This window comes from Pyricularia pennisetigena, chromosome 6 (assembly GCF_004337985.1).
Source record: "Pyricularia pennisetigena strain Br36 chromosome 6, whole genome shotgun sequence".
Classification (NCBI taxonomy): domain Eukaryota; kingdom Fungi; phylum Ascomycota; class Sordariomycetes; order Magnaporthales; family Pyriculariaceae; genus Pyricularia; species Pyricularia pennisetigena.
This window is the reverse complement of record NC_043744.1, coordinates 5,881,671-5,897,980: the sequence shown is the minus strand read 5'-3', so window position 1 is coordinate 5,897,980 and position 16,310 is coordinate 5,881,671. Positions and strand designations below refer to the sequence as shown.

At 56.0% G+C, this 16,310-nt stretch overlaps 5 protein-coding genes across 5 annotated transcripts; 3 read left to right on the top strand and 2 right to left on the bottom strand.

Annotated features, from left to right (window-relative positions):
• Positions 1-1,083: 1,083 nt before the first annotated feature.
• PpBr36_05475 (uncharacterized protein) lies at positions 1,084-1,917 on the top strand (the record flags this gene model as incomplete). Its single annotated transcript, XM_029892631.1, has 2 exons — positions 1,084-1,669; positions 1,733-1,917. The coding sequence occupies 2 exons, from the start codon at positions 1,084-1,086 to the stop codon at positions 1,915-1,917; spliced, it is 771 nt and encodes a 256-aa protein (XP_029749456.1).
• A 1,236-nt stretch (positions 1,918-3,153) lies between these two features.
• PpBr36_05474 (uncharacterized protein) lies at positions 3,154-9,689 on the top strand (the record flags this gene model as incomplete). Its single annotated transcript, XM_029892630.1, has 13 exons — positions 3,154-3,240; positions 3,292-3,540; positions 3,589-4,093; positions 4,146-4,242; positions 4,295-4,658; positions 4,708-4,962; positions 5,021-5,747; positions 5,807-6,509; positions 6,575-6,624; positions 6,676-6,701; positions 6,760-6,799; positions 6,850-7,688; positions 8,094-9,689. 13 exons carry the CDS (start codon positions 3,154-3,156, stop codon positions 9,687-9,689), a joined length of 5,538 nt encoding a protein of 1,845 aa, XP_029749455.1.
• Positions 9,690-9,825: 136 nt separating this feature from the next.
• Positions 9,826-10,197, bottom strand: PpBr36_05473 (uncharacterized protein; the record flags this gene model as incomplete). Its single annotated transcript, XM_029892629.1, has 1 exon — positions 9,826-10,197. One exon carries the CDS (start codon positions 10,195-10,197, stop codon positions 9,826-9,828), a length of 372 nt encoding a protein of 123 aa, XP_029749462.1.
• An 853-nt stretch (positions 10,198-11,050) lies between these two features.
• Positions 11,051-12,707, top strand: PpBr36_05472 (uncharacterized protein; the record flags this gene model as incomplete). The annotated part of the gene is made up of 4 exons (XM_029892628.1): positions 11,051-11,156; positions 11,208-11,705; positions 11,761-12,035; positions 12,099-12,707. 4 exons carry the CDS (start codon positions 11,051-11,053, stop codon positions 12,705-12,707), a joined length of 1,488 nt encoding a protein of 495 aa, XP_029749461.1.
• Positions 12,708-13,060: 353 nt separating this feature from the next.
• Positions 13,061-15,008, bottom strand: PpBr36_05471 (uncharacterized protein; the record flags this gene model as incomplete). Its single annotated transcript, XM_029892627.1, has 2 exons — positions 13,061-14,445; positions 14,504-15,008. The coding sequence occupies 2 exons, from the start codon at positions 15,006-15,008 to the stop codon at positions 13,061-13,063; spliced, it is 1,890 nt and encodes a 629-aa protein (XP_029749460.1).
• Positions 15,009-16,310: the final 1,302 nt, after the last annotated feature.

Here is a 16,310-nt window from a genome sequence, read left to right as displayed (position 1 = left end):
CCCACTACGATGCCCTGTGCCGACCCCACCACCGACCCCCGAGCTTGCCAATGTTTGCACAAACAAGCCTGAACAATTTATGGCAAGCATTTCTTCTCTTGCCCAAATCGGATCGGTCCATCCTGACCCGGATTCAGCTGCAGCCTTGGCTAAGCCATGTGGAAGATGCACCCAAAACTACGTGCACTTGCATGCTCAAGCTCCATCATCGACTCCGACCTGTTGGGTTGGCTCCGAATCAGCCGACTCTGTTGCACCATCGAAACCCGCAAGCATACTTTGTTATCGGTCTTGGGCTGTCAGCTTATGCGATTCGTCCACCGCTCGACACTGGTGCCTTTGCAACCGCAAAGCTCGCCTTCTGGCATATTCTCCATCGTCTTGATCACAAAACAGATATTCTCACTAACCCTGTCCCGGGCTTATAGTCAAAAAATCTACTGCAGCCCCCGGCGTTAGTGCTGCCGTTATCGACCTCACAGTATCTCACAGTCTCGGACTTGGTTGCCACTGCAACCTCTGATGCCCTTTCCGCCTGGAGCATTCGGGCCTTTCAAGCCACTGCCCTATTTCTGGCTTCTAGCGTGGAATTGCCTCATTTCGATCTCATATTGCTGCAGCCAAGTTTCATTGCCTGATTGCTTTTCATTTGGTCAATCGTCTCGTCTCATCTCCGTCTCCTTTTCCAACAAGCCCGACGCAAACTCGTCACCCATTGTTCGTCTTTCTTCTGCTGCTTGCCGACCGTGCATCTCTGACCCTGTAATTCCATCATGGGCTTATGTGGCTATCAGACAGATGAGATGATTGCCCTATCGACAGGACTGACGCGGCGGTCTCGGAATTCCACCGTCGTGTCGTTGTCGTTAGTTGACGGGGCCGCCGCAAAACTCTAATCTTTCTCCGTAGACCGTTGTGACTAGACTTGGCAGACAGGATTGATATAAACGCCTCGTTTGAGAAGCCATTCCGAGTTTTTCTCATCAGCAACAAACACTTTACATCTGTGCTCGTTCGTCTTTGCATCACTATTCACACCATCGATCACATTAGTCACCTCGCTTCGCCTTGTCAACTGTCAACATGAGGTTCCTTTGCCTTCCTGGTGCCTACGGCAGCGCCGACAAGTTCCAGGTTCAGCTGGCTCCAATCCTCAAGGAGCTAACCAACGACGGAACTGCCACTTTTTACTTCACCCATGGCCCCTGTGAGGTTGTGCCCCCTGAGGGGTTCGAGGAGTTCTTTGGCGAGCCTCCCTACTACCGCTTTATCGAGCCCGATGATGTCGACGCCCAGATGCAGGACAACGATGTTCTGTCCCGCATCCGCGACTTTCCTCACGGAGAGACCGCCGAAGATACCATGCGCGAGCTGATGCAGGTCGGCGTCGCCACCTCGCACAAGTCAACCGCCCGCGCCATGAAGTACCTGAGCGACATCATCCAGCGCCGTGGCCCCTTTGACGGCATCATCGGCTATTCGGAGGGCGCCACCGTCGCGTCCACCTTCTTGCTGCACGAACAGCGCCGTCGACACCTGATGGGCGGCCCTCCGACTCTCAAGTACGGCATCTTTTTCGCCGGCTGGCCTCCGGTCGACCCCAAGACGCACGGACTAGTCCTCGCTGACGAGACCGATGAGAGGGTCGAGACCAAGACGCTCCATATTGGTATGTAATCCGCACGTGCATTTGCGCGGTCCATCTCTACATTTCCGTACTAACTCAACCTAGTCGGGTCGCTTGATCCCTACCTCGACGGCTCGATGGCCCTCTACAACGTTTGCGATCCCGACGGAGCCTATCTCTTTGATCACGCCAAGGGCCACACCCTTCCCAGGGACCGCGAGACCATCAAGGAACTTGCCGATGTTGTTAGGGAAGCGATTGAGGAGCTCAGGGAGGATGGCCTCTTGTAAACTTGCTTTTACCATTTCTTTTGCATCATTAGCGGCTAGACCATGGTGGGAGGAGTATGGTGTTACGAGACCAGGCTTTTTTGTGGCGTGCGCGCATTTTTCTTTTGTTGATTTTCCTTCTTGGTACCTAGATTCAGACCAGCAAGCTTACAAAGCATGGCATTGTTAATAATACAGACTAATCCGATTCCTTCTTTTGCATGTTTGTGGCTAAAATCCTCCACCCTGCGCCTGTTCAAAGCCATTAACTTGGGATCAAGTTTGATGTGATTGATAAACAAACCCCCATCCCCGGAACTTTGTTTCACATGCCCACAGCTGGCACGACTCAAACCTGCCTAGTCTGGACATCAGGCGTCTGTGTATACGAATACATAAAGCTTGCCACCCCTTCTTCTTCTTCTTCTTCTTCTGGCAAGATTGCACCACGCGACATGGAGTTGACTGTTGATGGAGCAATGGCTGGCATCAGGCCACAGCAGCGAGCACACAAGGTGGCCCAGGATCGCCTTGATTGTCGCTCGGTCTGGTTGCGTATACCAACTGCAGCAGGCGCTTAGACTGCCGTCATTCTGCAGGCAATATCCGATGTCCATAGTCTAAGCTCGGCTGACACTAGCAAGGAACGCGTATGGTGCACCCGCAGACCCATATGGCCCGGCCGTAGATTAGGCAGATCTAATGCCGGTGAAATTGGGGGCGAACAAGAGACAAAAAGTCTCGACGGGGGAACTTCCGTCAACCTTCCCCTGACACCGGTCCATGTTTCGTCCTTTTTTGCCCCAATCTCATCCCAAGCTTGATCTGGGAGACACGATCTCTTCGCCCGATTCCCATTTTGGGAACGTTTCCTCCTCCCCTGCCTTTAGCCCCAAAACTAGCAGATCCATTGGCAATTCGAGTTTCGAAACTGTTCCCATCCAACCATGGATCGACGTTGCTTCTGACAGGTAACGTATCTTTTGGCTACTGATCTGCTTGTCTTTTGTTTTCTGCGACACTATCGTCGTGTTTCGTTTCTTTTTGTGAACTTGTAGACGTGCCACCCCTTGACGGATAAAGTCCGTATTGTTTGTGGCTTTTGATGCAGCCAGGGGCTGCCGTTAGCCTCGTCGATCAATTGCTCCACTCCTTGGAGATAACTCGAGCAGCTTGGATATCGAGACGAGGAAGAGGCATTTCACGAACTTTGGGCCACTGATCCGACGTGTCTGGCGACTACACGACATTGCCAAAATGACGGCGGCGACACCCGTGGCAGACGGGGAGAAGAAGGGCTTCAAGCTCAGCCCGAAACACCTTTTGGCGATACACAACTTCAAGGTCAGTAACTAGCCTGTGAGACAAAAGATTCACAGCTAACAACGCACACAGAGAATCTTGACATATGGCACAAAATGGGACAAGATAGTGCTTGCAGCCTCGACAGTGTCGTCCGTGGCCACGGGCCTGACGATACCGTTGATGGTTGTCGTCTTTGCCAGGCTCATTGGCATATTCACAGACTTTTATCGCCAGGGGTCGACCATGACTGGCGCCCAGTTCAGCAAAGAGGTTAACCAGTGTGTTTACAACATCATATACCTCTTTGTGGCCAGGATTATATTTTCCTACATCTCCAACGTAAGAAATGTCTTTCCGTCTCTAGTGTGCAATGGCTAACAACCACAGCTCGGCTTCCGCATGTTCTCCCTGCGCATCTCTTCCACCATCCGCACCGTATATCTCCGCTCTCTTTTCGCCCTCCCCATTTCGGTCATCGATGCCATCCCCGCCGGCCAGACGGCCGCCATCGTCACCGTCACGGCGGGTCTGCTGCAGGTCGGCATTTCGGAAAAGCTGGGCGGCGGCATAGCGAGCCTGGCCAGCGTTGCCTCCAGCGTCGTCGTTGCCCTCGTCTTCAACTGGCTGCTCACCTTTGTGACGATTGCCGGCTTGGCTTTCATCGCCATTGTCTATGTCATTTTCACGCCTTTGGTAGGCAAAAAGGCCCTCGAGGTTCACGAGGCCGATGTCAAGGCCTCCAGCATCGCCACCGAAGCCTTTACTTCCATCCGCATGCTGGCGGCTTGTGGTGCCGAGGACAAGGTCGCGCGCCGTTATGCGGTCCATGTGGACGAGTCGTACCAAAAGGGGCTGCGGATGGCGTGGCTTGTGGGCGTCCAACAGATGTTTGGTATGTCTCGCCCATCCGAATGATATCATGAGATTCAAACTGACCATTATAGTCTTCTTTGGCGTATACGCGACCTTTGCTCTCGCCTTTTACTTCGCCTTTCGCATGTACAACACCACCATCACCACGACTCCCGAGGACCTCATAGTGTATGTGTACCCTCCCTCCCTGACGAATAGTCATCAAAGCTAACTCCGATAGTGTTCTCCTCTGCGTCATGATGATGGCGACCTCCATCGGCCAGATCACAGCCCCCCTGGCCGCTGCACAACAGGCAGCCGAGGCGTGCGGCATCTTCCATACCATCATCGACTTTCCCAAGCCGGTCTACGGAACCGCCAGAGGCGAGCATGAAGTCCGGGCAGACGGCGACATTGTCTTGATGAATGTCAACTTTGCCTATCCCACCCGCCCAGAGGTCAAGGTGCTCGACAATCTATCCCTGGTGTTCCCCGCCGGCAAGGTGACTGCAATCGTGGGTCCATCTGGCTCGGGCAAATCCACCATTGTCGGCATCCTGGAGCGCTGGTACGAGTTCAACGGCGATCCGGTCGCAAACCCACTGGTAAGAGCCAATAGGCCCTCTGGAGACTTGCCAAGCTGACATGAAACAGGTTCTTTACCTTCGCAACGGATTTGTATCCGTAGGAGGGCGTCTCCTTACCGAGATCGACGTCAAATGGTGGCGCAACCAGATAGGCCTGGTGCAGCAAGACAATGTGCTCTTCAATACGACAATTTACAAAAACGTCGAGCACGGGCTGATCGGCACGTTGTGGGAGCACGAGAGTGACGAGAAAAAGGCCATGCTGATTGAGACTGCATGCCGGGATGCGTTTGCCGACGAGTTCATCAACCGTCTGCCCGACGTAAGTATCACCCGCATCCCACCTCGGGCGGTTTCCCGTCACTGACACGCACGCACAGCGCTACCAAACAACCGTGGGAGAGTCGGGAATCAAGCTCAGCGGAGGCCAGCGCCAGCGCCTCGCCATCGCGCGTGCCATCGTCAAGCAGCCCAAGATCCTCATCCTTGACGAGGCAACCTCGGCCATCGACGTGCGCAGCGAACAGATCGTACAAGCCGCCCTGGAGCGGGCCAGCCGCGGACGCACCACCGTCGTCATCGCCCACCGTCTCGGCACCGTCAAAAAGGCCGACAAGATCGTCGTCCTGAGCAAAGGCCAGGTGGTGCAGGAGGGCACGCACGACGAGCTGCGGAGGCAAAGGGGTAGTGCGTACTACATGCTGGCCAACGCGCAGAGCCTAGACGTCCGTCGGCGCTCGAGCAGGATGAGCATCGACCAGACTCCGGACGAAGAGGATGACAGCGGTTATTTTAGGGCGACCTCGCTCCACGATGGTGACTCTTACCATACGACCCAGTCTTCAAACTATGGATCGGACGAAGAGGACGACTTTATCGAGAGGCCTCGTGCGCGTGCCCGTGATGATGTCGGCGTGGAAATGTCGACCAGCACACTCCACACCGCGCAGTCGCCCACATCAGAGGGCGCCCCCGACGACGCCGCAAAGGTGCAGGTGGTCGAGATTCAAGATCACTGGCTTGGTGGTTTTGCAGAACTCTTGGCGGAGCAGGGTTCGCGGTGGAAGTTGTATTTTGTCATTATCATAGGAGCTCTTGGAGCAGGCGGTATGTTGAACTTCTCGATCCAATGTTCTGAGTAGCGGCCAACTGACAAACCAATACAGCAAGCACGCCTGTTCAAGCATACCTCTTCGCAACGCTCCTCAACCTCTTTTCCTTCAGGGGTGCACAGGTGAACCAGCTCGCCAACTTCTTCTGTCTGATGTTTGTGGTGTTGGCAGCGGGCGTTGGCATCAGTCATTTGTTCCTGGGCTGGTCGACAACGCGACTGGGCTTCGGCTTGACCCGCTTCTACCGCAAAGAATACTTTAAAAACATGATCAGCCGGCCGGCGTCTTTCTTTGACGAGGAGGACCACACAGTTGGCTCGTTGACGGCTCGGTTGGCCACAGACCCAACGCAGCTGCAGCAACTCCTCGGCGTCAACATGGCTTTTGTGCTTGTGTCCATCTTCAACGTCATCGGGTGCTGTATCGTCGGCTTCGTGTTCGGGTGGAAGTTGACAATCGTCTCTCTGGCATCGACCATGCCCATAATCGTGGTGGCCATGGCCTATCGCGTGCGGCACGAGGTGCGCCTCGAGGCTGAAGCAAGCAAGGTTTTCGCCGAAGGCGCTCGATTCGCGTCCGAAAGCATCGCAGCGATCCGGACCGTGTCAAGCTTGACCATGGAGGACGGCGTTGGAACCAGATACGAAGAGCTGCTAAACAAACACGTCCGCGGGGCTTTCCGCAAAGCTAAGTGGTCGTTGTTGTTATTTTCCTTTAGTGACAGCATTTCATTTCTCTGCATGGCTTTCGTCTTGTGGTAAGTGTGGAACCTCGCCGGGCTTTTTGTACTGGGTCGTGAAGATCTCTTGCTGACTGTTGCAGGTACGGTGGTCGACTGCTGGCCAGTCGGGAGTACAGCCCCTTCCAATATGGTGAGTGCAATCTATAGCTGTTCGTTGTGGGTTGTACTAACATTATGACAGTGATTGTCTATATTGCCGTCGTTCAGGTGAGAATCAAAATGCCGCATCACGTGCGACTGCATGTACTTGTACTAACTCCAACAGGGTGCCATGAGTGCCGGACAATGGCTGAGCTTCGGTCCCAGTGAGTAACTTGGTCTACCCTTCTTGGTGTGCACCTGCTGACCCTGACAGATATCGCTCATGCTACCGCCGCAGCCGACCGCGTCCTGGATATGCGAGAGGCCGACGACGACATGGATCGCGGCCTGGCTCTGATCGACCCCAACGAGGATGACCTGCTGGACGAAAAGGAGGGAGCCGAAGTGGAGCTGCGCGACGTGTGGTTCAGCTACCCGACCCGACCGGGGACGATTCTCAAGGGTCTGGACATCAAGGTTGAACGGGGACAGTTTGCTGCCATCGTGGGCCCGTCGGGCTCAGGAAAAACGACGGTCATCTCTCTGTTGGAGCGCTTCTACGGCGCCGACTCGGGCCAGGTCCTGTACAACGGCCACGATGTGCTGGATCTGGAGCCCTCGGCGTACCGGTCCAACGTGTCGCTCGTGGCACAGGAGCCACATCTGCTCAGTGGTTCGATGCGCGACAATGTACTGCTCGGCATTGAAGACGAGTCGACCGTGGTTCATGCCGACATCTACGCCGCGTGTCAAGAGGCAGGACTGCACGACTTCATCTCGTCGCTGCCCGAAGGATACTCGACCGAAGTCGGAGCACGAGGTGTGGCTCTTTCGGGAGGGCAGAAGCAGCGTCTATCCATCGCCCGTGCTTTGATCCGCCGTCCGGCCCTGCTGCTGCTCGATGAAGCCACCAGCGCCCTGGACAGCGAGACGGAGAAGGCGGTGCAGGAGACCTTTGAAGCCACCAAAGGCAGCAGAACAATGATTGTCGTCGCCCATCGTTTGGCAACCGTCAAAAACGCAGATGTCATCTTCGTCATGGCAGACGGGAAGGTCATTGAGCAGGGTAACCACGCCTCGCTGCTGGAAAGGAGAGGAGTCTACTATGAAATGGTAAGTGTTTGCGGTGCCTGTCCGACTCTAGGTCTGTGCTAATCTGCCGGGTGTAACAGTGTCAATCCCAGGCATTGGACAGGTGATGCACCTCCGATCCTGGTGTTTGTTCTTGCCTTGTCCGTGTCTGTGCCAGGTTCATTGAGCATTTTAGGCGTTCATTTCATCGGTCCTCATAATGGGTCCTGCATCTTCCGTTAATAAAACATCTGGCTTTAAAATTTTACTGCAAGCTTTTATGTGAACCCCTAAGTGCCGCATCTTATCAAGCCAGACCACATGCCATAATCTGCAATGTCGTCACACATGGTGATTCGCTCAAACCTTGTTGTCAACGAGCAGCCCTAGCGGTGGCCATTAAACTTACAAGCGATCGTCCACTGCAGAATAAATTCAACAAATCAGTCCGGGCTAGAAAGAACTGCTGAGCTTGCGTCTTCATCGACCGTCGTTCCTGCAGTCGATGCCACAGAAGGAACGACAGTGTTGTCGGAGAGTTCCTTGAAAATGTCTCAACTCGATATCCCCAGCCCTGCTTCTGCCGTCACTGATGAAGTCGACAGTCACGACGAGTCTCCAGACGCTGACCACCACAGCCAGCACTCGTCTGCGGGTGAGGAGCCCTGCCCCAATACGCCCAACTTTGAGCCGATTCCCTTGCAGACGCAAATCGACATGGGAATCGTACGCCTCCCCGAGCCGAACGGCCTCAAGATCCTCGTAGCGCCCGCCGCATACAAAGGTTGTCTCCAACCCGACATGGCTGCCGATTGCATCAGTGCCGGCATCCTTTCGGTTGTGCCCGACGCCCGCATCCGCAAGCTCCCTTTGATCGATGGTGGCGAGGGCTTCACCCGCGGCATCATCGCCGCCACGGGCGGTAGCATCCATCAAGTTGTGGTTCCCGGTCCACTCAACGAGCCAGTTCAAGCCTTTTTCGGTATGATCGGTCACTCCAACCTGTCGACAAAACCGACGGAGCAAAAGGTCAAGACTGCCATCATCGAAATGTCTGCCGCCGCAGGCCTCAGTCTAGTGCCCGTGGACCGTCGGAATCCATGCGTCACAACTACATATGGCGTGGGCAGGCTCATCCTGGCCGCGATGGAAGCTGGTGCACAGCGAATCATCATGGGCTGTGGGGATTCTGCCACCTGCGACGGTGGTGCCGGTATGCTGCAGGCCCTAGGCGCAGAGCTGCTGGATCGAGAGGGTCGATCGTTACCCATAGCCCAGGGCGGAGAGTCCATCCTGCGATTATACCGTATTGATACCGCCGGTGTGGACGCCCGTATCGCCGACGGCTCCGTGCAAATCGAGGCTGCCGTCAACTGGAAGAACGTACTCACTGGTCCCAAGGGCCAGGCCCGCATCTACAGCGAGCAAAAGGGTGCGACTCCCGACCAGGTAGAGTTGCTGTCGAGTGCCATGGACGCCCTGGCCTTCGCGGCTGCCCGAGGTCTGCATAGCACCCCTGAAATTGTGGGGCAGACACCGGGTTCGGGCGCGTCGGGTGGCATGGGCACGGCGTTGCTGCTTGTGGGTGGTAGGCTCCGCGCCCGCTGTGATGTGATGGACGAGTTCCTCCCGCCGCTGGATGCGCTCTTGGACGACACCACCGACGGTTTCGACCTGGTCATCACGGCCGAGGGTGGACTAGACTACCAAACCCCGAGGGGCAAGATGCCAGCAGAGGTGGCCCGACGCGCAAGCAGTCGCAACATCCCGGTCGTGGCCATCGCGGGGACCATCGGTAACGGTGCGGCCGATAACCTGTCGGTAGGCATCAAGGCCTACGCTTGTATGCTACAGGGGCCGTCGACTCTGGCCGAAGCCATGGTGCCAGCAAAGGCAAGGCAGCTACTGGAGGAGAGTGCTGCCAGCGTCATGCGGACGATACTGGTTGGTATGCAGATGGCAGAGGCAAAATCGGCCAGAGAGACCGTCCAGAACAAACACGCAATGGATGTGGCAGGCCTCGGTGTCGTTCGTTATCTTTGACGTGTGTATTACGTCTAGAAAGTTTGTTAGTTGTCATTTGTAACTTTATTGCAAAGACCATGCGATAAATAGTGCTCGTCGACTTTGCTGCTCAAGGCTGCTGGCTCATACCTCAGCCATGACACATTCCTCCGCCTCACTCGGCAGACTCATAACCCATCCCTCGGCGCCACCAACTCCCAAGGCCCCTCCTTTCCATCTCCTTGGCAAACTCGGAAACAGCGCCAACCTCTTGAAACCCCGGTTGGGCAAGCTCGTTAACCACTGCGGGAGCTGGTTTGAAGACGCAGCGAAAGTCTTTGTAGCGAAGAGCCTGCACCGCATCCACCCACTCCCGGACAGACGCCTCTTCGACGGCCTCGGCGTACATGATGCCTGGAGCACCTCCACTTCGGATTAGTACATGATGAACAGAATGCTCAGTCGCCGCTTTCCGAAGACGCTGTATCTTTTTCCGCGATGTGATGTGGTGGGTGCGGATCAGGGCGTTGAAAATCCTTTGCGTCATGCTGATGCTGCTGGCATGGAAGCTATACCCGTGCGCGCAAGCAGGTAGACGGCCAAGTCTAGACTGGACCGTCTCGGGGTGGATTCCTGATGTGAGTCACGTGCCATGGTGGGTGCGCTAACGAGTACCGGGCCGGTAGATACCAAACAGGATCACGTGGATGCCGGTCCCACATGGCTGTTTCATGTCTCATTATGCCTGAGGCACGGGTACCCAGTCTTGCCAGTAAACCCACAACAAGAAGCCCCTCGCATCTCGACATTTGTGACAACTATTTATTTCTTCATATGCCACCTTTACCCCTACACACAAGTATGCCGTCCCGTTCCGCTTGAGTCAAAGACTCTACCAGCCCAGCGAACGATGCAGGTCCCAGCCGCTGTTCCTAAAATGTACCTCTGCAGATATGCTTTTCTTGGCGCACTCAAAAGGAGATGAGCGGGGCGCCGAGACTTGCCAAGACTGATTTACAGCCTACACAGCCCCCGACGCCCAGCCGTCTCGTTCGCTTGAGTGTTCTTTTGCTGCTGAGCAAAATGCCAGACTGCCAAGCCGTCTGGCATTGGCGCTGCGTCCCCCGCGTCATTCCTTCTTGTGGCTTTCTTTGTGCCCCTGGAATCCTGTTTTCGTTTTCTGTAGTCGCTTCCTCAATTGTCTGCTCACTCTCTTGCAGGCGCATAGATTCCAAAACTTCTTTATCCGACCGACTTCTAGATAACTTCATCTAGAAGCCATTTCAATCGTTTGTCTGCTTTTATTCGTCAGCTAATCTAGAGTTTCGAACCAAATTCCGACGCTCCAGCGTCTGTCAGCTGTCATCCGATCAATCGTTACAATCAAATCAGCCACCGCCATGTTTGGCGACTCGTTCAAGTCGCGGGCTGTTGCGGCGTTGCTGCTCGCTGCGACCAGCATTCAGACCGTTTCTGGACAGGCCAACTACAAGATTGACACAGCCGGTACGTGTTCAGACGCATTCGCGTTTCCTCCACGCAGCTAACGTATCCCAGAAAACATCAAGAAAGCCGCCGCCGATCTGGCCGCCTCGGTCATCAAGCGATACGAAGATGGCCAGAAAGTCCCCGGCGTCGAGCCCGGTATCCTCCCCGGTCCTCCCACCGAAAACAAAGGTCCTTACTACTGGTGGCAGGCCGGTGCCATGTGGGCCGCCTTTATCGACTACTGGCATTTAACGGGCGACACCAAATACAATGAGCTGGTGACCAAGAGCATCATCCGACAGTGTGGTGAGGACAAGGACTTTGAACCCTTTGCCCATCGTGCATCCCTTGGAAACGATGACCAGGCCTTCTGGGGCATGACGGTCCTTACGGCCATCGAGAGGAACTTTCCCGACTCGCCCAACTCCACAGACCCCGGCTGGCTGGCCCTCGCCCAGGCCGTCTTTACTAGACAGTCGATGCCCGAGAGACACGACAAGAAGTGGTGTGGTGGAGGCATGAGGTGGCAGGTTCCCGTCACCAACCTGGGCTACGATTACAAGAACAGTGCGTACCTGTTTGCCCGATCTGGTTCATAGGCTTATCTGCTAACAACCCGCAGCAATTGCCAACGGTGCATACTTCAACATGGGTGCCCGCCTCACCCGCTACACGGGCAACGAGACGTACGCCGAGCGCGCAGAGGAGATTTACGACTGGCTAAAGGATACCGTCAAGTACATCGACCCTGAGAACTGGAAGGTTTACGACGGTGGTCACACTGGAGAGAAGCGGAAGGCCGATGAGCCGATCCACAACTGCACCGACGTCAACAAGCAACAATTCTCGTACAATGTCGCCATTCTCGCACAGGGCGCCGCAACCATGTGGAATCACGTAAGTTTGGCACGCTTCATATTGGCCGCTACTCAGGACTACCGACTAACATACCTCGTCCAGACCATGGCCAAGAATCCCAACAGCCCCAAGGTCGCCAAGTGGAGGGAGGCCACAGAGAAGCTGGTCGAGAGCTGCCTGAACGACTTTTTCAGCAAGGGTGCAGCCTACGAGATTGCTTGCGAAGAGGGCCGTACTTGCAGTGTCGACATGTTTACCTTTAAGGGTTTCATCCACCGCTGGCTGCCGGTCGTGACCCAGCTGGCCCCCTTTACCCGCGACACTCTGCTTCCGGCGCTCCGCAAATCTGCCGAAAAGGCCATCGCCACGTGCAAGGGCGGCTCGACGGGCAAGGACTGCGGTTTCTACTGGGTTGATGGCTTGTATGTTGACCCTGCCACGCACTCGCCTCTTCCGACCAACGGCACACCCGAGCAGCTCAACACGATGTCGGCCGTCATGAGTCTGATGCACGACGTCGCGGCCGTCCCGGGCCCTGTGACGGCCTCGAACGGTGGCGAGAGCCGAGGTGACCCCAAGGCCGGACTTAGGCACACACCCATGACGCGCTACAAGGACATTACGGGGGCCGACCGTGCAGGTGCGGGTATCTTGACCACGTTGGTGATTGGTTCCGCCCTTGGAACTTTTGGGTGGATGAACTGGGATTAGTTATTTCGTTATTACCTAGACACAGATTTTTAATAGTTGCGTGAGAACTGGAGTTTTGCACGACTAGATTGATTTAGTGCTAATATCATCAATTTCATAGGCTGATGAAACAGGTCAAGTGAGGCTGTTTTGAGGACTCCAAGGTAGTGATTCACGGACATGCAACCACATCACCACATCAATTTCTGAAACTCGAGGTAATCAATCAAATTAAGCTGGCCAACTAATATCTAGGCCTAGTGGTCATCAAGCATGAACTATCGTCTCCAAGAAGGGTATTAAGGCAAAAACAGGAAGAAAAAGAAAGAAAAAAAACAACCGCCCAAATCAACTCTCGCGCATCAAGCCAACAATTACTGACGGGGCATGTAGCGGGGGATTGGCCCATCGGCCTGCCTCTCGCCAACCTTGCGGGCCTTGAGACCCTTGGCGGCCCAGTAGTTGTCGAGCTCCTGGTTCACAATGTCGACCTTGCTGTAGGCATCGGTGTCGGCCAGGAAGGCGACGGCGGACTCGATGCTGGCATCGCTAAAGGCGCCAGTGCGGGCCTGGAAGTCTCCGGCAGTGAAGGGCTTGGCGCGCCAGCGCTGCTCCATGGGGTCAATGAAGTGGGTCTTTTCGTCGTAGCCAAAGTCGGGCAGGGCGGTCACGTTGAAGGCGGCCATCATGTCGTGGTCCTCGTGGATCAGGTTGTGGCAGTGGAACATGTAGACACCGTCCCAGGGGGCGTAGTGGGCCTCGACCAGGACCTTTTCGTTGCGGCCCAGCCACACGACGTCCTTGAGGCCGGCGCTCTCGTAGGGCATGACGGAGCGGTCGCCGTCGCGCTCCAGGACCCTAAAGTCGACCAGGTGGATGTGGATGGGGTGCGACCAGCCGCCGGACGAGTTCTCGAGCTCCCAGATCTGGACGGTGCCGCGCGGGACGTTGGCGAGCATGCGGTTGTTGACGTCGGCAAAGGTGACGCCGTTGATGCGCCACTCGGACCGCTGGCGGTGGAAGCGGAAGAAGTGGCTGATGGACTTGTTCGCCACGGGCTTGGGGAAGGGCACGGTCCGCAGCGCCGAGGGCACCACGCTGGTGTCCGGGGCGGTGACCTTGTCGGCGACGATGAAGCGCATGACCTTGTCCGTGTTGGAGTAGTCCTTCTCGACGCCCGGGCCGCCGGCGCCGGGCAGGTTCAGGAGGTCGATGGCCTGGCCGGCGTACTGGGAAAAGTCGACGACGACCTCGTAGCGCTCGGCGTTGGCCAGGTAGAGGTTGGAGACCTGCTGCGGGGTCTCGAGCAGGCCGGCGTCGGACGCGATGACCTGGAAGGGGATCTTGGTGCTGCTGGAGCTGACGGGGGCGAAGTAGAGGGCGAAGGAGCGCGACACGGCGGCGTCGAGCAGGCGGAACCGGTACTTGCGCGGCTCGACGTTGAGGAAGGGCCAGGGCTGGCCGTTGACGTGGATCACGTCGCCCCAGAAGCTGTCCTCCTCGCCGTTGGTCGACACCAGGTCGCCGTTCTCCTGGTACGACTTGGCCGACAGGACCAGCGGGATGTCGTACGTGCCGTAGCCCGACGGGAGGTTGAGCACGTCCTCTGCGGGGTCCGTGATGATGTACGCGCCGGCCTGTCCCATGTAGGCGTTCTCGGCCGTGATGTGGACGGCGTGGTCGTGGTACCAGAGCATGCGCGCGGACTGCTGGTTGGGGTAGTAGTAGTCCTTGTACTCGCCGGGGTTGGTGATGTCCTCTGGTGTTTGTCAGCAAGGTGTTTTTTTTTTTCTGATTGACTGCTCGGGATGACTTACCAGCCCAGCCGTCAAAGGGGGCACGAGAGTATGAACCGTGGAGGTGAACCGAGTTGGGCAGGGCTGCGTTGTTGACGAATCGGACGACAGTCTCGACGCCACGGGGCACGATGATTGTGGGTCCAGGGGACACACCGTCGTAGCCGACAAGGTGAGCAGCTCCAAGGTCGGCATAGACCTGCTGCGAGAAGGACCTGATGTCGATCTCGTAGTACCAGATGTCGCCGCCACTGATTTGGTTCTTGAACTTCTTGAGCGGCTCCTTAACCGGAGGGATGGGCAGGGCGGTCTTGAAGATCAAGGGGTACTCTGGGCTGATCCAGTCCTTGGCAGGATCGGTGATGTCGTTGGGGTCATCTTCGACGACCTGCGAAAGCGCGATCCTCTCGGCCTCTGGCATGTCGAGGACATATCCGGGGAAGGTCGACGAGTTTTGAGCGACGACCGGCGACAGCAGAAAACTGAGGCCGGCGTAAAGCGCGGCGAAACCGACTGATGAACGCATGGTCAAGTAGGGACAGGCAGGCAAGGGTCGAACGAGGGGCTGCTGTGGGCTCGGATGATCTGATGAATGGGAAGAGAGCGTCTGACTGGGAGATCCAAGACGACGGTAGGAGGAGCAAAAACGATGGCTTTTATATCCCAGTCCTCGGGATGCTCAACTGTTGACATGTCCCAACATCGCCAAGTCCGACAGACACCATCACACGATAGCCGCCCTTGTCGAACCACATGGACGACAAGCCCGATCTGGACAAGAATTTTTTTTTTTTTTTTTCTCAGCTAGCACCACATGGCATCCTGCCCCGTCTGGGCAAGTCCGTCCCCCCGAGACGGACGGGGCAGGCATGTCAGCTGTTGATGGGGCGCATGAGCGCGACAGGCGCTGCGATACAACCGTCTTTGAGGGATAAACAAGCATATCTGCTGCCTAAGCTGCCTCCCGGAGATAATCCTCAGCTGGGCTTCTGTATACCAGACCCACCAAGCCCTTGAATGGCCAATGGTCTGCCCCCGAGGGCCCAGCCAGCCACTTGGGGCCGGTCAACAACGGCACGGACGACCATCTGGTTCGGACGGTCCTATACGGTCTGGAATAAGTTGGCAATAAGCTTGTGTACGGGTCGACGATGCTACCTTGGGTGGCAGCAGGGTCGTTAATAAAACGCCAAGTCGTCAGGTGGCGACTAATAAGTCGAGCCAGCAGTTTGACTCAGCGTTCCTGCAGATGCGCCAAGAATGTTGTGATCTTATAGCTTCGTTTTCGAGGCCTTGTTTGACTCGTATTCCCAGATAAGATTCCTTGGTGGATAGGGGCTCTCGCGGGGCTNNTTTTTGGTCCGTGAGCTACGGACGTCTTGAGTTGAGAGGGAAATAGCCAACGGCTGTTATGGATACCACTTTAAAGTACAACATCTGGGCGACTGGACAGACGGGATATAGCCAGTGTCCTGTTGGGCCACTAGCATACCAACCGCAACGTGATGAGACTGGCGCCAAACGTGGCTCACCGAGTAGCCATGCTGCAGCTTGGCATGGCGGTGGGATCCAGACAATTCACCGACGTCCATGTCGGAGATGAGCGATGAAGAAGCCAAGTCTAGACCCGTCAAAAGACCTGTCAAAAGACAAGAAAAGACAAGAAGAGACAAGAAGAGACAAGCAACGTTTGCCAAGTTGGAACAAGACATGGGGCTGCGTGATTTGGAATCCCTCGCCCCGGATCTCGACCGGTTTAACGAGCTATATGCCGGCGACCTGCCATGTTGGTCAACGTGGGGGGTTAGGCATGAACCTGGGTTCACCC